Source organism: Lithobates pipiens, unplaced genomic scaffold (assembly GCF_037356315.1).
Source record: "Lithobates pipiens isolate NorthernLeopardFrog02 unplaced genomic scaffold, aLitPip1_a1.2 Scaffold_18, whole genome shotgun sequence".
Classification (NCBI taxonomy): Eukaryota; Metazoa; Chordata; class Amphibia; order Anura; family Ranidae; genus Lithobates; species Lithobates pipiens.
The window spans coordinates 66,925,995-66,950,272 of record NW_027507758.1 but is presented as its reverse complement, the minus strand read 5'-3'; the positions used below and the strand labels follow the sequence as shown (position 1 = coordinate 66,950,272).

The window sequence follows — 24,278 nt, the reverse complement described above, 5'->3', positions numbered from 1 at the left end:
AGAAAGGGACTAGGGAATCTCTATCCTCAGTCCCATTTCCTGTCTCAAATGGGAGATGTCAGGGGTCTATTTAGACTCCTGATATCTCACCAAAGCCCCCCTCAATAGGGTTGATTAAAAAAATGAAAGAAAAAAAAATGACAAATTTTAATAAATATTTAAAGTAAAATTGTAAAAATAATAAAATATAAAATAAAATAAAAACACTGACACTGTGTTTTTGTAAAAAAAAAAAAAAAAAAGCATTGTAAAAAAATAACAAAAAACATAAATTGTAAAAAATATTTTTAAATCTATAAAATAAAAATACAAAAAATATAAAAATAAAAGCTACTGGCATAGTCAATGCCTCATCAGTGCCACCTATCAGTGCCCATCAGTGCTGCATATTAGTGCTACTGTCACATGATATTAAAAAAAAGAATCAGTAATCGGTATCAGCAAGTGCTTAAAAAAAAGTATTAGTGCTTGTATTCGGTCTTAAATAAGTTGTATTGGGTTAACCCTAATGAAAAGGGCTGCCATAAATCCTTAACCTTACACTGATGCCCATGTCACATAACCATGCATGTTTGTGGGCACAGCAAATGACTAGGAAAAGAACTGTCACTAGCAGTTCTACCTGAAAATAAAGGAAAAAGTTTGAAAAAAGGAAACTAACGCTACCACCCACCTAAGAACTGGTAATATAATATTAATAATTTTGTGCTTGTGTTTAAATACACTTATGCTAATGTACAGGGAGTTTCATGGTTGGTGAGTCACCTGGATGCTGGGGGCTGCTGTGTTCTGATTACAGCTCTGAGACTAATCGTGTGATTACAATAAATGGAGAAACTTCCAAAGAGCACTCATTTGTAAAAATTTCAGAAAGTCCCCGCTAATTGACTCCCCCTCTGACGACGCGTACCCACAAACTAGAGTTCCCGAGCCAACGTACAATGGTGGCAATTCGCGTGATCGAGCCGACCTGCAATAGTACAATGACAGCGGCTGGTCGACAAGTAGTTAAACTCAATCATACATGTGCAAATACACTATATTACCAAAAGTATTGGGACTCCTGAGTTTATATGCACATCGACTTTAATGGCATCTCAGTCTTAGTCCACGGGGTTCAATATTGAGTTGACCCACCCTTTGCAGCTATAACAGCTTCAACTCTTCTGGGAAGGCTGTCCACAAGGTTTAAGAGTGTGTCTATGGGAATTTTTGACCATTCTTCCAGAAGTGCATTTGTGAGGTCAGGCACTGATGTGGATGAGAAGGGCTGGCTCACAGTCTTCACAAAGGTGTTCTTTTGGGTTGAGATCAGGACTCTGCGCAGGCCAGTCAAGTCCACCACCCCAAACTCGCTCATCAATGTCTTTATGGATCTTGCTTTGTACACTGGTGCACAGTCATGTGGGAAAAGGAAGGGGCCATCCCCAAACTGTTCCCACAAAATTAGGGAACGCCTTAAGTATTCCCTTCTCTGGAATTAAGGGGCCAAGCCCAACGCCTGATAAACAACCCCAGTCCAAATGCCTCCCTCCACCAAATGTTTTGGACCAGTGCACAAAGCAAGGTTCATAAAGACATGGATGAGGGAGTCTGGGGTGGGGCCAATTCAATATTGGACCCTACTGACTAAGACTGGGATGCCAATAAAGTTTATGTGTGTGTAAAGGCAGGTGTCCCAATTGTTTTGGTAATATGGCGTATGTCAGAGCATCCAACATTTATCCTTTCTACAACTATCCCTCAAAGGTACAAAGCTCGACCAAAGCAAGTTCCAGAGCATTTTGCAGGATGGACCAAAAAAGAAAATTCAGACATACCTCCAAAATCGTCCTTTACCAATGGGTTTTTAACATACACTATAACTCTTTTATTAACTTTCTACTAAGTACAAGCTGACAATACCTGGGTTTGGCTGAAGTCAGGTTCAGCAAGCTTTTCTGAAGTTTAGGTGTCAAATGAAAAACCAACTGATGTCAATGGGAACCAAATGTTGAAAACCTGTAATAGCCATTTAGGCTAATAGGCAAAAGATTGTCAAACAAATGTTATTGTGGACTGCGAACTGCCTTAGGGAATATGTGTCAAAGAAAAACATTTTTTTTTTAAATTATGTTTTGCGAGTATCAGTGATTTTAATTATGCAAAATTACTTTAAATAACATGCCTGAGGGATGCCCAGAATCTGCCTGTGAAGTGGCACAATGTATACAACCTACTACAGCAAAATTGACATTTACGGAGAAAAAAGTCCAATTAAATAGCTGGTAAATTATAGCTCCCAGCTGGTTACTTCAGTTTAAAAATAAAGTGACTGGGGTATCCCTTTGTCTATACCAGATCCTTATCTTCGTTGAGAAAAACAATATGGGGTTTACTCTACTTATGTCGCGTACACATGATCAGACTATCCGGCGGACTTACTCTGGCGGACAAACCGCCGTAAAGTCCGCCGCACTGTCCGAACGAGTGGACCTGCCCACACACGTGACTTTTCTGGCGGACTAGGAGGATGCTGGGACTGTGACATCATAATGGGCAGGGACATCATCCGGCGATGTCCCTATATAAGTCGCCGCATGCCTGTCATTGTGGCCAGAGACAGCGACGAGGCAACAGCTCAAGAAGAGGAGAAGAGAAGAACAGAAAAACAGAAGGCGGTGGCGATGATGACGAAGACAATGGCAATAGAAGACCAGGCCACCGCTTGTAAAAGAGCTATAAGAAGGCGCGGAGGCCTGGCAAGAAGAACCGAAGAGGGGGACAAGACCCCGGAAGTCGGAAAAAGAGGGCGGCAACGAAGAAGAAAGCCGGGCTTCTCCGCTAGTAAAAGAGCTAGCAGAAGATAGCGGAGGAGTCCAGCGAGAAGACCACCCAAGACGGAAGAAGACCCCCGGAGCTGTGCAATAAACTATTTTTAACCCTTGTATGTTGTGTTTTTTTTACATTTTTTTTCACAGGTGAATGGGTAGGGGTACATTGTACCCCATACTAATTCACATAGGGTGGGGGGCCGGGATCTGGGGGCCCCCTTATTAAAGGGGGCTCACGGATTCTGATAAGCCCCTCACCCACAGACCCCGACAACCAATGGCCAGGGTTGTCGGGAAGAGGCGCTTGTCCTCATCAACATGGGGACAAGGTGCTTTGGGATGGGGGGCCTCAGGGCTCCCCCTTCCCCAAAGCACCCCCCATGTTGAGGGAACGCGGCCTGGTACGGCTCAGGAGGGGGGGGGGGGCGCTCGCTCATCCCCACCCCCCTTCCTGGCCGGCCGGGTTGCGTGCTGGGATAAGGGTCTGATATGGACCTAGAGGGGGACCCCCATGCTGTTTTTTGGCGTAGGGCTTCCCCTTTAACTCCATACCAGGTGACGGGGCCAGCAGCGCTTTCTTCACTTGTCCCGGGTACCTGGAGCTGCGCTCAAAATTAACTGACTTTTTTCTGTGCGGAAAAAGTCCATTCATTTCAAAAGTACGTCGGACTAGCACACACACGGCCGTATTGTCTGCCTGACTGCGAGTCCCGCGGACATATTTTGGTGTAAAACTACTTTCTTAGTCTGCTGTACTTTTGGGTAAAAAAAATCAGCCGGAGCCCACACACGGGGGATTGTCCGGCAGACTTTTCCACCGGATTGTTTGATCATGTGTACGCGGCATTAGAATACATACCAGGACTTTATCCTAGAATAGACTAGATAATGGTTTGGTATGGTTGTGAAGGGGACCCTATGCAAAAAAAAAGTAAAAAGAAAACCTCCTGTGATGTTCCCCAAAATTTAATACCAGACCCACCAGGTCCACTATGAGTTTTAGGAGTTGAAACCCAATCCAAAAAAAAGTGGAGTCCCCCAAAGCCCATACTAGACTCTTATTCCAGCATGCAGCCTGGCAAGTTCCCTTCTGGTTCTCACAACGTTCTGGTTATTTCCTCCTATGCATTATGACACAACCACGTGTCTTCATCAGGGACTGGTTGTGTCGTAATGCATAGGAGGAAATAACCAGAACGCTGTGAGAACCAGAAGTGCTGTAAGAGGCGTCTGCACGCTGCTATTATTACAAGCTCTGCTATTCATTTTATTGTTGTAAGCGTCCACTTGGCTGTTTTTTTTTTATTAATAAATTCATTTGTTCATACATACTGCGCAATGGGAGATTCTGTTTTATCCCCTATTCACATGTGCTGTGTGTGAACGTCCACATTGAAAGGCAATTTCGGGCATATAGGATTAAAGGAGAAACCCACCATCACCATTAGAATTTGGGGAGACCCCACCACTGCTATACCTCTAAAGTCTATTACCATCCATATAGAGGTAAGAGCATAGTGAGCACAGTGTAGCATGCACGAAGAACGCACATTGGAGAACCCACATTGAGGGCAGTGATTGAAGCACTTTATGCACATTTTGCACAAGTTCACGATTTTGGCTTTTTTTGCACGTTTTGATGAACTATGAACATTCATCAACTTGTTTATGATTTCATTTTTTATACTGCAAGTGATATGTTTATTTTGAATATTGCAAGCTATTGATTTATAGTAATGCAAGTGATTTATTCATATTATTGAGCACTAGCCACTTTAATTTGTACCACTATAGTTGTTTTGGTTTGCACTATTTCATATTATTGGCACTCAAATTCCACAAAGATACATACACTTATATGGTCATATATGTTTGAGCTTGCTGCATATGTTTAATGTTTATTGTTTAAAGTATCGCAGAGATTATTTACACGTAGATTTTTTTGCACAGCAATTTAGTATATATAGTGGATTTTTCTTACATCTGTATAGAGATTTGTCCAGTGCTATATTGATATACCTCTTTAATTTAGCTTTATCAACAGCGCTGATCATCCTCATTATTTATTTATCAATGGTGTTACAATTATTGCACAAATTGTGAATCATAAATGTCACTATGATCCTGATCCTCCTCCCCTATGATCCTACTGATCAGGAGTCCTCCACCACCATTCACAAAGTCTCATACCAGATTGCCATGATCTCCAGGTGAAACTAGATCATGGAAAACAAAACAAAAAATGGATAACAATATTCCTCCAAAACATCAAAGAGCAGGAGCCCACATAGTGTAAATATGCTATGTAAATCCCCGTTATTGCATGAAACACCCTCCATTGTGCTATTAATGTTAGTGTAGGTACATTTATTTTTGGTATGACTGATGGTAACTGTGTAAGTCTGTAATTAGGTAGGGTTACTGGTATCTCCCTCTGCATCTAGAAGCTTGGGGAAGCTTCTAGAAGTTAGTGGGCAAAGGCCAGGAGGTCCTGATCTGCATAGTAGGGGGAAGCTGGCCAATCCCCATGTAGAGGGCCTGGCAAGCTGGCTGGGTCAGCCTTAAATATAGTGGAGCCTGGCAGACAAGGAAGTCAGGTGGAAGATGAAGTGCTGAGGTTGCTGTCGTGTGGCCTGGGCTCTGCCTCTAGGATAGAGCTGAGGAAAGGAAGGAGAGAAAACCCAAACTGGCAAGGGAAGATCTGATCAGATGGACAGTGCGAGTGTCTCAGCACACCCAGTGGATACAAGGAGAAAGACTGCCAGACGTAGCATAATTTCCAAGGACAGCATTGTGCTAAATCTTGGTGCCTTGTCCTGGGAAGTTCTTCAGAGCAGTCAGGTGGGTCGGTAGTCAAGGCAACCAGGTGGTCTGGTAGTATCTGCAAGCATCAGAACTCTGAGAAGTTCTATAGAGGAAGCAAGATACTTCTGCATATGGTTTGCAGCTTTGTGCTACATCTTTAAGGGGGACTGAGAGCTCCTTGTCCATAAAGGACCCTGATCCATAGAGACCGTTTTTTTCCGGAGGGAGTACAGTTCAGGATCTTAATTTCTGTACAGAATTTTGTCCTCATCTGTTGTTTCTTCAAGTCAAGTCGGGCATCCCACAATCTCTATACCCTATCCAAGTTGTTTTCCCCAATAAAACAACAAAAATAAGCCCATGGACTGATTTCTTGTGTCTGGATGGAAGTTGGAAAATGTGTGTTGCCTGGCTATGCAGGAATAGGGGAACCAGTAACCAGTGGCTCCTGCAAAGGTAGTGCTAAATGCATAAAAGACAGGTAGTTACAATAAGTATACAGAGACAAGCATGAAACGCTGCACTTCCGGCAGGCGCTGGGCATTATGACGTCACTGATTAAGGTTGTGATTAAGCATTCGTTTTGTTGACACGAAACATCATCAGGAGATTGGCGCATTCTCCATTCTATTACACAAGTGTTCCATGATCTCTGTTCACCTGGAGAACATGGGCATCTGCTAAGAAGCTTTGTAACTAGAGGTGAAGGACTCCTGATCAAAATACTTGCCTGCTGCCTTCTCTTTCACCCTTAATGATTTGCATGTACATTAATGATTGACAATTTGTGCAATCATTGTAACACCATGTTTTGCACTGTTTGAGCATGTTTTATATCTGTTTGCTTTTATGTGCATTTTTATTTAATTCATATTAATTATAGGAAGTACACCTACAGTTGTGCTCATAAGTTTACATGCCCTGGAAGAATTTATGATTCTTTTTTCTTTTACGCGTGGTTAGTGTTTATTATCTATCAACTGTGTTTACTCTTTGTAAATCATAATGGCAACAGAAACTACCCAAATGACCCTGATCAAAAGTTTACATACCCCATTTCTTAATACCGTGTATTGCCCCCTTTAACATCAATGATAGCTTGAAGTCTTTTGTAGTGTTTGTGGATGAGGCTCTTTATCTTCTCAGGTGGTAAAGCTTCCCATTCTTCTTGGCAAAAAGTCTCCAGTTCCTGTAAATTCTTGGACTGCCTTGCATGAACTGCACGTTTGAGATCTCCCACCCAGAGTGGCTCAATGATATTGAGGTCAGGAGACTGAGATGGCCACTCCAGAGTGACCCTTCACTTTATTCTGCTGTAGCCAATGACAGGTCGACTTAGCCTTGTGTTTTGGATCATTGTCATGTTGGAATGTCCAAGTGAGTCCCATGCGCAGCTTCCTGGCTGATGAATGCAAATGTTCCTCCAGTATTTTTTGATAACATACTGCATTCATCTTGCCAACAATTTTGCCCAAATTTCCTGTGCCTTTGTAGCTCACACATCCCAAAAACATCAGCAATCCCCCTCCATACCTTTCATCATAGGCCTTGTTGACTCCTCTCCAAATGTAGCGTTTATGGTTGTGGCCAAAAAGCTCAATTTTGGTCTCATCTCTCCAAATGACTTTGTGCCAGAAGGTTTGAGGCTTGTTTCTGTGCTGTTTGACGTATTGTAAATGGGGATACTTTGTAGCATTTGCGTGGTAATGACTTTCTTCTGGCGACTCGAACATGCAGCCCATCTTTCTTCAAGTGCCTTCTTATTGTGCATCTTGAAACAGCCACACCACATGTTTTCAGAGAGTCCTGTATTTCACCTGAAGTTATTTATGGGTTTTTCTTTACATCCCTAACATTTTTTCTGGCAGTTGTGGCTGAAATTTTAGTTGGTTTACCTGACCGTGGTTTGGTTTCAACAGAACCCCTCATTTTCCACTTCTTGATTAGAATTTGAACACTGCTGATTGCCATTCTCAATTCCTTGGATATCTTTTTATATTCCTTTCCTGTTTTATACAGTTCAACTACCTTTTCCACCTGTAAACACAGTTGATTGATAATAAATGGCTTCAGCCAAACACTAACCATGAGTGGAAGAAATGTTTTTGTGTTATCGTTCATATTCTCTAAACTATGGCCAAGAAATAAATTCTGCCAGGGTATGTAAACTTATGAGCACAGCTGTATGTTTATACAGATTCACATGTATGTAGTATTCGAAAAATTTAGCGTGCAACATCCTGAATTTTTGCAAGACACACTGAGCACAAAAAGTTATTTATTAACGATCTGCACACAATAAATTATGGAGAAGCTCAAGGACCATCTTATGGATTGTGCTGGAAAATGTCTTGTTTCCCACTGTTCTGAATAAACATTTTTCAGCTCAGCTCCAGAGATCTCCGTTTTTCGTGCGTGGTAGGATGTGCTCTGTAGAGAGCTAGAGGGCGGATTGATTGTGAAGTAACAGCCGTCATGTCTCTGGGGTATAATGCAATACAGCTTCCCACTTAAAAGAACTAAGCACAATTAATGAGACCTATAGATTGTGGCACTTAGAGATGACAAAGTAATTAAAGGTTCAGATGACATTTGTGGCCATCAGCAATTTGCAAAACTCAGTCTAATGAGAATCTAACAAAATACTGACAGATCCCAGAATGCTAGGCTTAACAAGCTTCTTTAGAAAAGCAAAGAGGGAAATGCAAAGATCGCTATCCCACAGCGGAGGCAGTTTGGCTCTACACACTGCCTTATGGCATGAGAGAGAGAGGTAGGCGATTTAGAAGTATCTAAGCAGAGCCTCCGCATAATGCAATCAAGGGTTATGAATATGTGCAGTTATTAGCAAATTAAATAAAGAAAACACAATTAAAAAGAAAACCAACAAGCCTAATAGCATGGGTTCATGGCTGCATTCATTATAGTTCTATATAGCTCCTCCCATAAGCGTCTGATGTTTAAAGGGGACGTGAAGTGTAATGTCAGTGAGCATTACTGTATGTATTTACTTTAAATCTGAACTCCAGGATAATTGCATATTAGCTAAAAACAGAAGTCATGTGTATTCTTACTTGAATCTTGGTGTGCTTTTTGTATTTTTTCCAGATCTGTGCAGTAATCCAGTATGATACTTTTCATCTGTGTAGGGGCTTCCTGTAATAAAGACCGGTCATTGCTGCTCTCTCTCTTTGTGCAGGATGATTGGTCTTTTCTCCGCCCCCTCCTCTAGTTTATTATAGTGGGTGTGGCTTGCAGATTCCCTCCCACAGCTCTGCTGTCTGCACAGACTATATGTAGCACAGTGATGTTGTTACTACTTTTATATGGGAATAACAGGGTTTGCAAAGACATTTGGTATACACAAAGTTCATTTAGATCATTTGTGTTTATTGAGGAGCGTGTGACCCGAGTTCAGCTTTAAAGTGATTCTTAAGCCTTAAAGTGGATGTAAACCCGAAATTTTTTTATTTCTTTTTTTGTCTGGCACAATATAGCGTATGGGATTTCAGATCAGCTGTGCCCGGTCTTGCCACAAAGAGTTAAATCCAGCGAAATCCTGTGAAATCTTTGTCCGTTCTTCCCCCTTTGCTGCGATTGACAGGTGATTTACATATCTTGTGCAATAGCCTAAGACATGCATTCATTTTTAATTCCCTCCCACTCCTTTCTTCAGCAGCTCTGCAAGGATTGGCTGTTCCACACCTCAGCATGATTTGGCATGCTGAAGTCATGTGGGGACTTTTCTGGGTTTTGACTATAGCAGAAGTTCAGTGTAAGAAATACACAGGAGAAAATGCATGTTGATAAGGGGAGTGTAGAAGTGGGCGGAGAGTCTGAGATCACGACTCCACCCACTGAGCCCTGGAAAACAGACCCACCCACAAAATCTGCAGTTTTTTGGGTCTCATAGCAGACAGAGGGGAGACATTTGACAGATAAGTATACATGCAGGAGGCATGTATATCCTTCTAGGTAACCAATATTGCAGTAGTTTAGGAAGGATGAGAATGGGTTTACATCCACTTTAAGGTTTTTCACTTTAATGCATTCTATGCATTAAATTGAAACTTCTGTGTTTTTTTTTCAACTTTCATCTATTAAATCGTCTGCCCTTTTTGTTTTAACTTTTTTTATGCCAGTAAATACCTTATACAGCCCACTTCCTGTTTCTTGTCTGGTCAGTAGTCTAGGCTTATGACATCATGCACAGATCTCTCTCTCACTCTGGTGAGAGTTTGCCAGGAAAGGAGGGGGATGAGCCATAAGAGGGCCAATGCGAGCTGCAGAGCTGTAGGTGTGCCTCTGTGTGTAAATCCAGGAAGTGAACAGGCAGCAGCTTCATCTGCCCACAGTTAAAATGGTTGCAGCCAGACTCAGTGGAAAGAGATTTCTGCAGCATATTTGACAATTACAGTATATATAAAAGAATATGCAAAGTGGTTGGAGGGAATAAATGATAAAGAAAAACACTTAAATCCACTCAAAGATCTAATTCAATTTAAAGGATAATTCCGTCAATATGACGGGCTTCCTTCCCAGGAGCAAAAACATATTATAGAAGCAAACAATGAGGGAGGATGTGAGACCATAGCGGACTCATGAATGCTCATATGGCTTACAAAAAGGACATTTTTGGATACCAGTGAGCACTGTATATTCGACCATGAAGAGCGTGACACTAGCGGCACACACTGGGTCTCTGTTATCTTATATGACTGCACCACCAAATGACGGATGATACTTGCACTTTCAGGTAAATGTGCTACAGCTATGAACATATACCTGATCATTTGGATCCCCGACTTTATATATTATATGCCATAATCTGTGGAACTTATTCCTGACCGCACGTTCATTGAGCCTGATACGGCTTACAAAAAGGACATTTTTAGATAGAACTGTGTGCATTTTTTGCCTGGCCCACATTCATCTACTATCAGCTTCAGCTGGGTCCATAGGGAAGACATAGGAGGGGATGACCCCACATCTTTAATAGCAGTGTTTAGCATTGTTTTTATACCACATGTCTTGTTTTTTGTTTTTCTGTTTTGATCCTTTTATACACATTTTTCTACAGCCATTTATTTCACCTGTGTATATCTGGTATTGTCATAGAAAGAACCCCACAGGTTTTGATGGGCGATTCACCTGTGGGGTCTCTTTTTATTGTTTAAGATGTTTGCATGAATTTTCTAATAATATTTACCCTTTTTTCATTTATTATATTCTTGAGCTTTCTTGTCCCGATGTGAGCATTCGTGAGTCCGCTATGGTCTCACATCCTCCCTCATTGTTTGGTTGGAGGGAAGCTTCAGAATGGCAAAGATGTTTTTATTACAAATTATGTGAGCAGACTGCAGTTCCTCTTTAAAGGCAAAATCTTTAAAGGCAAAATCTTCTCAGCTGCAGCTTCCCCCCAGCCCCCCCCCCCCTTTGCTTTCCTTAACCCCATCCGATCAGTGATGTGCACCAGAGCAGCGGCTCTCAATGCTCTCTCCCTCCTCACTGGGCAGATTGATAGCCCTCACTGCTGTCAATAAAATGCTGTGACATGGAGGGTGGGGCTGAGCCGCTTGCTCTGTGTCAATAGACGCACACAGAGTAGCTTTGGAGCAAGCACGTTCGGGTACCCTTGTGGAAAGCGGCTTTCGGTGGGGACAGCCGCTGAAGAGGAGAGACCTGCAATGCTGGCAGGGGACCATAGAAGAAGAGGATCGGGGCTGCTTTGTGCAAAAGCATTGCACAGACCAGAAAAGTATAGACATGTTTTTTTTAATGGAAGGTTTAAAAACACTTTGGGGTTGATTTACTAAAGGCAAATCCACTTTGCACTACAAGTGCACATACAAGTACAGTCGCTGTAGATCTGAGGGGAAGCTCTGAAATGAGTGGAAGCTCTGCTGATTTTATCATCCAATCATGTGGAAGCTAAAATGCTGTTTTTTATTTTCCTTGCATGTCCCCCTCAGATCTACAAGTGCACTTGTAGTGCAAAGTGGATTTGCCTTTAGTAAATAACCCCCTTTAACCACTTCCAGACCGGCTCCCATACATATACTGCATTAGGTTGGCTCTCTTGCGCGAATAAATGTCACTGATTCCAAAAAAGTGTCAAAGGTGTCCGATTTGTCTGCCACAATGTTGCAGTCCTGCTAAAAATCGCAGATCGCTGCCATTAATAGTAAAAAAATAATAAAAATGCCATAAATCTATTCCCTATTTTGTAGATGCTATACATTTTACGCAAAAAAATCAATATACGCTTATTGCGATTTTTTTTTTTTTTTTTTTTGATGAAGACATTTAGTTTTTTCACATTCTTTTTTTGGATATTTATTATAGCAAAAAGTAAAAAATATTTTTATTTTTTTATTTTTTCAAAATCGTCGCTCTTTAATTGGTTATAGTGCAAAAAATCAAAACCACAGACATGAGCAAATACCACTAAAAGAAAGCTCTATTTGTGGGGAAAAAAGGACGTCAATTTTGTTTGGGTACAATTCTTACCACCACGCAACTGTCAGTTAAAGTAACGCAGTGTCAAATCCCAAAAAGGAGGGCAGCACAGAGGTGTAGTGGTTAGCACTCTCACCTAGCAGCAAGAAGGGTAGCTGGTTCCAATCCCAACCACGACACTACCTGTCTGGAGTTTGCATGTTCTCCCTGTGCGGGTTTCCTCCGGGTACTCAGGTTTCCTCCCACACTCCAAAGACATGCAGGTAGGTTAGTTGGCTTCTGTCCAAAATTGGCCCTAGTATATGAATGGGGACCTTGGATTGAGGGCTCCTTGAGGGTAGGGACCGATGTGAGTGTGCAATGTACAGGGATAGGGACAATTGTAGACACTCACAGGTTGAACTGGATGGACTGGTGTCTTTATTCAACCTTAATAACTATGAAACTATGAATAACTATGAAACTATGAAAAAGTCACCTGGTCATTAAGGGGGCAAATCCTTCCAGGGATGAAGTAGTTAAATTCAACTTTTACAGAACTTTTACCATATTACATGCTTGCTCTTCCATATTTTATCCTATTGGATATGTAGTGTAGCCACTAGTAGCAGGGTAGAAAAGCTACAATGGCTCTGCCTTACTGCCGTGATATAAGTGATATTAAACCCTCAGTTGTTTTTTATGAATGTCCAGCAGCTGATTTAATCATCTACTGAGTATGCAGCGTCTTCATCGTTTATTACTGTTCTATGTTCCAGTTTAAGCTGGTGCCATGACTACTGCCCCAGGTTTCCTGTTTCAGGGTGGCTCCTTTCTCTTGCAGCATCCTATAGAGCCATCCTTGCACGCAGACACTAGATTTGTGTATCCCTACACTGTGTGCATCACTAGAAACACACAGCCCCATGTCCTGGGATGGGAAGACATCTCCCACCTCCACGCTAACAAGCAAACTTGAGACTGCACTGTCCACTGCTAACTTTTTCCTATTAGGACCAGAAGTTCAGGGAAACAGAACCGAGAGAGCTCAAGCCAGACACAGAACTGAAAGTTGCAAACTGCAAGTGCTGGGGTAACATTGTTAACACTTTAGTGGGGAATTTTTATTTTATTGTGCTCAATGCGCTAAGCACTGAGGGTTTAATACTACTTTCTCAACTGCTAATATAGGATTTAAAGTGTTATCAAACCCACAACAGTAACATCAGTCTGTATATGAGTAGAGCAGTAAAGCATGCTTGTTATACTCACTGTGGAACCTAAGGGGTTAATCCTCCGCATTGTGTAAAAATGCTGTTTGATCCTGTATGCACAGATCCTCCCCTTCTTTCACTGACTCTAGAACAGGTCAGGACAGTTACTGGAGTCAGGCTGCACATGGTCAGTTTGGTGTGTATTGTTAGAGATTTGTTTTTTCTTGGGAGAGTTCATGTGATCAGCACGGGGCCAATCAGCACTGAACAGACAGAGGATCAGGGGTCCTGGATCCTGATAGGACAGCTCAGTGCAGTATGAAAACTCCTCATACAAGCTTTAACCAGGAACTGATAGAAGTCACAAGACTGCTATCACAGGTTTGCGCAGCCTATTACATTAGACTGCACCTCAAAGCTCAAACGCACGTGTGTGTGTGTGTGTATACACACACACAAACACAAACACACACACATACACACACACACGTGCTTCCACTCTTCTCTTAAAAGCCAAGTCATCAGTGGGAGATCTTCCCCATCTACACACAGAGCCAGGGTGGTCTTAAAAGTACCATGGGCCCCTGGGCAAAGTGATACACTAGGGCCCCTACCATGCTACATACAGAGTGTACTGTTCAGGAGTGGACCAGCACAGAAATGCACTATGTACAGAGTGCAAAGTTCAGGAGTAAGCTAGTTACGGGATGCAGAGTTCATGTGTGTGCTATGTACAAAGATCCGTCATTCAGAAGTGTGCTATGTAGAGTGCAGAGTTCAGGTGTGCGCTACACACAGGGTGCACAGTTCAGGAGTGAGCAGAGATCATGCATGTGCTATGTACAGAGTTCAGATGTGAGCTATAAGCTTTGTGCAGAGTTCAGGAGTGAGCTAGGCACAGAGTGCACAGTTCAGGCGTGAGCAGAGTTCATGCTTGTGCTATGTACAGAGTTCAGATGTGAGCTACATGCAGGGTGCAGGGTGTAGGGTTCAAGAGGGTGCTATGCACAGAGTGCAGAGTTCAGGTGTGTGCTACATACAGGGTGCACAGTTGTGGAGTGAGCTATGCACAGGGTGCAGAGATCATGCGTGTGCTATATAGAGAGTTCAGACACGAGCTACGTTGAAGGTGCAGGTGTTCAGAAGTGCGCTATGTAGAGTGCAGAGTTCAGGAGTGTGCTATGCACAGAATGCAAATTTCAGGTAAGCACTATGCAAAGAGTACAGATTTTAGGCACGCGCTACACGCAGAGTGCAGAGTTCAGGAGTGAGCTAGGTACAGGGTGCGGAAATCACGTGTGTGCTATGTACAGAGTTCAAGGGTGAGCTGCTCGCGGGGTGCAGAGTTCAGAAGTGCGCTATGTAGAGTGCAGAGTTCAGGAATTCCCTGTGCACAGGGTGCAGAGTTCAGACGTGTGCTATTGTGCAGACCCTCCCCCCAGTACAGAGCTCTCCCCTACAATATCTCCCCAAGCGAAAGCTCTCCTCTCCTTCCAATGCAGCTGGAATTACAGCTCTTCAACCTTCCCTGTCCTATACCCACATCAGCTCTCCTCTGCCCCGCAGAACAGAATCTTAAACTTACTGTGGCTGGTCAGGCTGCTGCCGTGGATTTCTCTTGATGCTATGGGTGTGAGGCTAGAGCAGCCAAGTGGATACTCTGCCCCGCCCCCTCCTCTGTTGTATAGGGAGAGCAGGGAGGGATTTGTGTGTGCAGACACTAGAGGCCAGCACTGGACATTCCAATGGTAAAAACAAAACAGCCGCCAACACTTTACTCTTTCCTGTGCCAGGTGATGGTACACAGAGAGGGTTCCAGCGCCCAGCTTCTGCTGCCACACTGCTTGAATCTCCTTTCTGTCTACTCTCACAGAGAGTTCCAGCTCCGGCCACCCAACTGCCGCTATGGGTGTTGTGCTCAGGGTGATTAGGGTGTGCCTAGGCACCTCCGGCACACCCCGTGCGCACACCTATGATTGCTATATACTGCTGATGAGAAAAGGTATTTAGCAGTTTATATTTACTAAAACAGTTGCATTTCCATGTTCTGTGTATTGTGGGAGACCAGATATAGTGAGTGCAGGGTCCAGGGTTTAAGCCTCACAGATAGTGCACTGTTTTCAGAAATTCTAATGACTTGTAGAATTGCATTTTGAGAAGGAGCAGTAAAGCATAACCATTGTGTAAAGCCAAAGCAGGTAAAACGTGCATGTGTAATCAGCAAATATGCCCTCTATGATTATATATGATTCACCTGTATACACATCATGATGATACCTCCAGTGGCATGTATCCTTTTTAACCTCTTGGCACTGGCCACACATAAATACATTATGTGGCCTCTCAGAGGACGGGACTTGACGCTGAGTGGCCGCATATTTGCATGCATCCGATGGAAAAGGTCCGATAGAGCCCACACACGATCAGAATTACCGACAATATAATCCGATCTGACCTTTTCCGTCTGAATTTCCGGCCGTGTGTACAGGGCATTATGCCACACTGTTCCCTATTCCTATCAGCATGCTCCTTGTAAGCACTTGAGCACTGTAGCCAGGGCCGTCTTTAATATAGATTGGACCCCGGGCAAATTTGCTCTCCACCTGCTCTGAGACATACAATAAATAGCAGCTAGACTTAAAATCAGTTTACTGTATCAGATCAGGCAGCAATTGCGATTGGTTGCCAGTGGTTACAGCATATCATTAATGCTTAATGACTGGTTGCTAGAGGTTACATCACACATTACGGCTTACTGATTAGTTGCTAGAGGTTACAGCAAAGGATTTCTGCTTGTTAATTGGTTGCTAGAGATTACTATTAAGTAATACTGCTCACTGATTGTTTTTTAGAGGTTACAGTACATCTCCTCACAGCAGGATACACATATGAATGCCACCTTTATTTACATATCAATGCTGCCAGCCGCATCTATTTACTTAGTAATGTTGCCAATATTTACATATGAATGCCGGTTATTTACATGTAAACACAGGGTCTGCAGGTGAGTCATCTGTACGCAACAATAAGGCAGAACTGTGCAGCATTAGTACCATCACTTCACACTGAGATATCAGCACACAGTACAGGACTAAAACTTCAAGGGACAAGTGAATTTACACTGGGATAGCTGGCAAGTATGATGCAGCTGCTATGGGCCCCACAACAATGACAGGGCCCAGAGCAGCTGCCCCTTTTGCCCTGCCTTAAAGACGGCCCTGACTGTAGCGCAGCTGATTTGCTCCTTTTGCTGCTTCTTCCTCTTCTTAGTCAGAGCTCTGTTGTACAGGGATTACAAGAGGCTGATACCAAGTCAAATCCTGGTACTTGCAATACTTGCATTAAAAAAATAATGCATGATGTAGCAGCAAATACAGAACTGTAGTAATTTGCGTCTTTTATATCTGCCCAGAGTTCTGCTTTAAAGCCCATCTCCAAGCAAAGATACAACTTTTGTTGCCTCTGAAAGCGCTCTTAAAAAAATCTTTTATTTGGGTGTGCACGTGTGTATCAAGAGGTTTTCAGCGTGTTTTTGTTCTTATGTGTCTGTATCTTTTTCTGTATTCACAAGATGCAATGTTGATGGTAATGTGCTGAAAGCACACAGACAATGCAAACATCTAAACACACTCAAGCACTCTCTATATGTATTTGACAAATGCATTGTGGGAAATCAAATTGCATGCTTGCCGAAAAAACTCCAATATCAAGTGCCAATGACATAACCGTAAATGAAATGCTGAAATCATGAAGGCAAACACTTCACACCTGTAGGCAATTCGTAAAGCTGGCTGTACGAGGGATAACTGTTCCTCCACAAAGATTTGACTAAAGAAACTAGATTTAGACCACATAAAATTTGTGATGATGATCTAAAATGCAAATGATTGCAAAAAAAAAGGAAAAGAAATCTGAACCGGTTTCCTTGGAAATCACCTGCCATTCTAAGTGTATGAGCTGTGAAGTAGCAGATATTTAACAGATGTCACAGCAGGTCCCCCTCTCCTCCTTCAGAGCCAAAGCTTATTAAACAGCGTCTGCCGAGAATTATTTTCCATTATGTTGGAAAATCAATTTGATTATTATCAGTTATTATTTTTAACTGAAACAAACTGACTGTCACACAAGTCACACACGCTTGTTGTATTGTTCAATCAACGTCAAATTGGACGACACATTGTTCTGTCTGTGGCCAGCTTGACTTGGACAATATCTCTTCAACCTTTCTCAACTAGGGTTCCTCCATCGGGGTTCCTTGAGAAATTAGCAATTTCTGGTTCTCATATAAGTAAGCACTGATTCCAATGATATTTTACACTATCTGTCAAGGTAATTCTTCCCTCTGAGCACCAGGGTAAAGGGGTCCTTCTCCCAATGGCCATCTATATTATGGGGGTCCTTCTCCACTAATGATTGATAAAAGAAGGTACTTGACTGACTACTAGTGTGAAGAAACACTGCAATTTTCACTGTCCTTGTTTTTCTGGCCATTATTATTTTCCTCATTATTTTTTCATTCATAATTTTATTATTACTGAAAATAATGTATTAGCAAGGGGTTCCTTGAGACCCTTCTTGCTAAAACGGTTGAAAAAGGATGCACTAGATGTAATCGCAACTTACGATGTTCTGTAGACAAAGGCATAAGTACAAAGAGTTCCAGTAAGGTTACACTAGTTTGCATTTTTAACCTAAATGTGCATGCTTCTGTAAGTAATTTAATCGTAATAAATGCATTTACATTCTAGCACAGGAAATATGGAACAAAAACAATGCAAAGCAACATGTAGGAATTGTCTTATGTAACATCAGCCTGAAATCTCCACTTGATTGCCTGATTCCTTAGTTCCCACACTGACATTTCTTATAAAAATTGCAAGACCAGGAACCTGTGACTTAACATCTGTTATGGAACAAGCCCCAGTAGAGCCAAAATCCCAAATGTCTCCTCTTGTCTATCACGACTGCTAAGACAACTAAAAGCCTCAGTAGATCTGAAATCCCAACTGGCTTCTCTTGCAAGTCACGACTCCTATGGAACTACAAGCCCCAGTACAGTCAAAATCCCAGATGGCTTCTTTTGTCAGTTACAGTTGCTATGGAACTACAAATCCCAGTAAAGCCAAAATCTCAGATGGCTTCTCTTGCCGGTCATGACTACTATGGAGCTACAAGCCACATTAGAGCCAAAATCCCAGCTGGCTTTTCTTGCCAGTCATGACTGCTATGAAACTACAAGCCCGAGTAGAACCAAAATCTCAGCTGGCTTCTCTTGCCAGTCATGACTGCTATGAAACTACAAGCCCCAGAAAAAACAAAATCTCAGCTGGCTTCTCTTGCCGGTAACGACTGCTATGAAACTACAAGCCCCATGAAAAACAAAATCTCAGCTGGCTTCTCTTGCCGGTAATGACCTGTATGAAACTACAAGCCCCAGAAGAACCAAAATCACAGCTTGCTTCCCTTGCCCATCATGACCGCTATGGAACTACAAGCCTCAGTAGAGATAAAATCCCAGCTGGCTTCTGTTGTCTGTCACGACTACTATGGAGCTAAAAGCCCCAATAGAGCCAAAATCCCAGATGGCTTCACTTGCCCATCATGACTCCTATGGAACTACAAGCCTCAGTAGAGGTAAAATCCCAGCTGGCTTCTGTTGTCTGTCACGACTACTATGGAACTACAAGCCCCAATAGAGCCAAAATCCCAGATGGCTTCTCTTGCCCATCACAAATCCTATGGAACTACAAGCCTCAGTAGAGCTAAAATTCCAGATGGCTTCTCTTGCTCGTCATCAAGACCGCTATGAAACTACAAGCCTCAGTAGAACCAAAATCCCAGATGGCTTCTCTTGCCCATCATGCCATCCAGAGTCAGGTACAAAGGGAGGCTGAAGACTAGAAAAAGCACTTACTTCTTATTTCCACACTCTGTGCAGCCTCTCCTCTGGACAGCAAGGCATTGTTTGATGGTGTCTTACAACTGGATTCAAGAATAGAAGGGTGTATAAATATATTAATTGGAGAAAGGGTGTAGAAGGAATCCACAGCGTGCCAAACCCAAAAAGAAGCTGGAGGAGAAATACTGACCAGGAGGGGATGAGGTGGAAAAGTGAGTGGAGAGCAGAGAGCAAGCTACTGTGCAGATGGGAGGGAAGAGGGGGCTCAGGATCCAGGGGGGGTTTCAGCTGGAAATGAAAGCATTGCGAGAGAGGCAGAACTACAAAGAGCTAGCTAGGGAGGGAGGCTGCTGTGTAGAAATGGAAAATTTCTCAGTCAGGGAGACGGAGGAATGCAGGAGAGACAATATAATGGGAATAAAGGAGATGCTGGTGGCTAATAGTTGATAGTGAAAAGCAAATGAGCTAGCACCTGCTTCTTCATCCGCTGAGCGACTGTGGAATGGATTGTCCATCCACTCCCAAGCTACTGACACCCTACAAGGCTTTTCATCCCTTTCTATTATTTAGCTAAAAGCGTGGGAAATGGGAAGATTATTATTATTATTAGGTTGGTTTAGACCTCTGTGCTGCGAACCTTCAAACAATGTATTTGTGATTCTGCGATAGGGCACCCTTCGATTAAAGCTTTCAACGCACCCCGGGCAAAGTACATCCAATCGGCTGCGTGCCGGAGATCGTGACCACCAAGGTGTGAGCAAACCCATTGCCATAGAGGGGAGGGAGTTCACAGTGGACCTAGCATAAGATACATTTCTTCATGTGAAGTTAATGCAAGCTAAATAATATGCAAGGTAATTAAGTTCACAGGAGATTTGATGAGCCCAGTGGGGAGTTCATAATCCCCAAAGATAGCACTGAACCCTATTGAAGTTTATGGGAGCCAAATATTTTTTTCTGCCTTTTCTCAAAGCCTATTTGAAAGTTTTTTGTTATCCCCTTGCGTTGACCCCTGCTGGCTATTTTTAAGGGGTTTTGAATGATGGGAGACAGAGGTGGCGTTCCTGATCATGTGACAACTATGATTGGCGGTTACAGTGATCACATGATCAGAAGCTTCTCTCAACAGCTCCTGATTCTTAACTTTGTCTGGGAGCTGTCAGTGAGAGCTCGATCACTGTGCTGGGAGGGGGCAGGGAGCATGCTCTCAGCACAGAAAAAATGTGCACCATGAACACATATATGTGACACATGAGTGTTAAGGTCCACCCACCCATCCTGCTGCCAGGTTAAAAAAGAGCATGGGTAGCTGGTCAGTGCTATGGGGGATGTTTATCGATGACATTTTTTAAAAATAAAATACAATTTATTAGATAGAATCTTTTCAAGGGCAACATTGAGAATACAGAAATCTTTTACATAATAAATACTTGGGGGATGCCTATGGCATACGCCACACTGTTGTACAGAGGCCATACAGCATACAGAGCTTACATAATGACTTTCCTGGACCCTGATGCTGCCGCATACAGCCACCAATTGAGATGCATTAGGAGAGGCAGTTGTAAATGGTTGTGCAGTATGGGTTGTATAAAGCACCAGCATGCATATTGACATATGCATATAGTGTGTGTTTGAAACATACATCAGTGCCCATGGAGATGCTGTATGCCAACACTGGCTGTGTATAACTCCCTGTTCTAATGCATCCCAATGTGAGAAGGGGTGTACATGGAGGCAACAAGCTCCAGGAAACTCATTACACAGGCTCTGCATACTGTATGGCCCCTGTAGGGCTGTGTGTATGAAGCCGTAACGCTGCTGTAACACTGCAATGGGAGTTACAGAACAGTATGTTGTTGTCCTTTAAAAGTGACAATAAAAAATGGTTAAAAAATGATGTGCGGTTTCCCATAACATTCAAATCAGACCCTTAGCCAGGCATGCAACCAATCTCCCCCTGCCTTACTGAACCATACTAAGGAACATGGAGGAGTACCTTGCAGGGGATTAGGAAAATGTTGGGGATTAACTCACCTTTATTCAGCTTATCCCCAGCCTTTATCTGCTTTTGTCAACAGAAGGATAGTACCATATTTGTTTGGGAATCATCGAGGATAGGCATCTACTTCCTGGACTGAAATGCCGACTCAGAGATGTCACAAATGTCTGGCACAGATCAGTCCCTGCTGTAGCCTCTCACCTTGTGATTTGCTATAAAGTTCCAATGTGTCAGTTTGATCCCTGGTGGAGAGGAGATTGAGAAAATGCTTTATCCTGCCTGCAGCAGACTAAGGGTTTCATCTTAGCCTAGGCAAAGTCACTTGGCTGGAACATTCCAATTATGAAAAGTATCACTCTTCATAAAAATGATACTGTTGCTGTGTAGAGTGACATATCAAGAATTTATCCACGCAGACTGATAAAAATACTGAAAGGGTCCACTTTAAATGTGAAATGGATAATGAAAACATGTGTAGCGCTACCCCCATAGGAGTCACTGGCTGTAATAGGTCCTCTGCTTTCTCCCTTAGATGGAACCTCACTTCCGCTGACACCACCAGAATACACTTGCCGGGGTCTCCTGTCAGTTACACAAGAAGGGTACACACTGATTAGGGTAAAGTAAACAAGTTGAATTAATATAATTATAATGGCAGTCAATGAAGCAATGCAAAGAATCAGAGTTAACACACAAAAAAGTCAAGGCAATAACAATACAATGCAACAAACACTAGTAATTTAAAAGCGAGTCTAAATGAGAACTACAGTACCCAGAGCATAAACAATAGCTCTCTAACTTAGAAATAAAGCTCCAAGCGACTTAAATGACTACCAGACAACCGGGTAGTTCACTTAGGAGCTTACAGTTGGGAGAGTCTAAGCTTAGGTTTGAAAGTCCAGAGAATCCCCTGCAAACCAGTGCTGCTACCAGATAAACTTGGGTCTAAATATATTGTAGATTCTACTGGTTTAGTTGGGGCCCTTTACGGTGGCACGCAAAACAGGGTAACTTTTTTTTTTCAAAATATTTATGTATTGTGTGGAACAACAGCACATGGAATACTTCAGCAACATCCATCAGTTGTTACAAAGCATAACCATCGGATACCATTTCAAAATACCAGAGATAACATCCAGTAAAATATAACCTAGGGTAATGTTACTTTAAGGTATGGCATCAAAGGGGTAGTTCACTATCAGATGGGAGGACAGTAGAGAAGTTCACTTTAAGATGTAATAATAACAAGAAAGTTTCATAAAGAAGGGTTAAATGTGGTCAGTAGGGGTGCTCCTTTAAGTTGGTTATACAAAGGTAAATGCTGCTGAAGCAAAGGATCAGTTAAACAGGAGGCGAAGTGTAGAAGAGGGAGGCAGCTTACAGCAATAGATGACACGGGTGTATTTAGCTCAAATCAAAGACAGTGCCCTTTTGTGACTATGGCCCAGGTAGACCTATAAGAGTCCATTCACACAGGGGCAACACGACTTCCAGTGAGACTTTGGGAGGAAACTTGGACAAGACTTGAGTATGAATCACAGCGCGACTTGGGGCAACTTACAACACAACTTGAAGTTGCCTCCAGGACAGGGGACTTTGCCAGTGGCCAATCACATAATAATCAGCTCTGTTGGAGGGAGGGGTTTGCCTAGAAAACTATTTTTACTTCCTGGAAAGTTGCTTCAGTTAAGACAGGGGATCCAACTTGAAGGCAACTTCCATTGAAATCAATGGGTATAAGTCGCCTAGAAGTCAGATTGAAGTAGTAAAGGAACCTTTTCTGAAGTCGGAGCGACTTCAGTAGTGTGCATTAAGATGGCTCTCATTCACTTACATTGATTTTATCATGTCGCGCGACTTGAGGCGACTAGGGGCGACTTGGGGCAACTTCAAGTCGGATCCAAATTTGCCCCTGTGTGAATGGACCCTTAGGCAGCAGAAGCTCTGTGATGGTCCAGGAAGTATGTAGATTGTCATGTGGTTGGGGTCCCCTTAAATGGCAAAGTGATTTTGGCTGGCTTGTTGCACACACTTATCACAGTGATCTTGGATGCTGCAGAAGCCTTCTCTGAATGATGTCCCCTGCTCAGCGCTCAGCACAGAAATCAGCTCTGTGTGACAACAGCTTGATCGGCTTGGTCCAGACAGCACAGCTCAAAACAGTCTCGTGTTTTAGATGTAGCAGGAATGTTGTGGGTCTGTGTGTGTATGTATGTATGTATGTATGTATATGTATGTGTGTGTGTATATATATATATATATATATATATATATATATATATATATATAATATACACACACACATGCTTTGGGGTGCACAGTCTAATGCAATAGGTTGCGCACACCTATGGCACCAGCACAAACACACACATACAGCATATATAATAAAAAAAAACACAAGCTGTATTATAACAACATTTAAACAGATACCGCAGATAGGCTGAGTATCATTCATTACATATTTCCATTCATAGCTTTACATACAGTATACTGGTGTAAGTATTGTATCATAGTTTACTGTCCTGGCTGGTCTTAAAATTTGGCATAGGCTGATTATATATATCTCTCATCAATGGTATTCAGTTCAGGAAATTCAGGAAATTTGAAACACTCCAGCACATAAATTAAGACATGGATGTTCTGTTGTTGTTAAGGTTTAAATATCAACCAGTGAACTATGATATGATAGTGACATCAGTATATGTACAGCTATCAGAGGAAAAATGTAACTATAGATACTCGGCCTATCTGTTTTATTTGTTTTAATGTTATAATAAAATTAGATTTTTATTACATATACTGTGTAGATGTGTTTGTGTTGGTGCCTTCAAATTCCCATACAGGCTCTATAGCGTGGGCCGGAAACCCATTGATCGTGATCTACCTGTTGATCATGATTTGTTGATAGATAGGTCGTGATCCTTGCCAACCAGTAGTACCTGGAGAGGAGGGAACATTGCCGACCCCCAGAATTTGGACAGGAGGGTGTAGGAGTGACATTTACTGGTCTGATCCAATGTATTTTCCCCTTGCAGCCGCCTCCCTTGCTCCCTCCACCAGCATTCAGCGGCTGTAGGAGGAAAAGGGATCAGTATCAGTAAAATGTT

The 24,278-nt window shown here is 42.5% G+C and overlaps 1 protein-coding gene across 1 annotated transcript in view; it reads right to left on the bottom strand.

Annotated features, from left to right (window-relative positions):
• KCNK2 (potassium two pore domain channel subfamily K member 2) overlaps window positions 1-19,495 on the bottom strand; it is a 201,510-nt gene extending 182,015 nt beyond the window's left edge. Inside the window, exon 1 of the mRNA XM_077485766.1 lies at window positions 19,185-19,495. Coding sequence (XP_077341892.1) covers window position 19,185 — 1 coding nt within the window. The 5' untranslated portion in view covers window positions 19,186-19,495. The remainder of the gene's footprint in view (window positions 1-19,184) is intronic.
• Window positions 19,496-24,278: the final 4,783 nt, after the last annotated feature.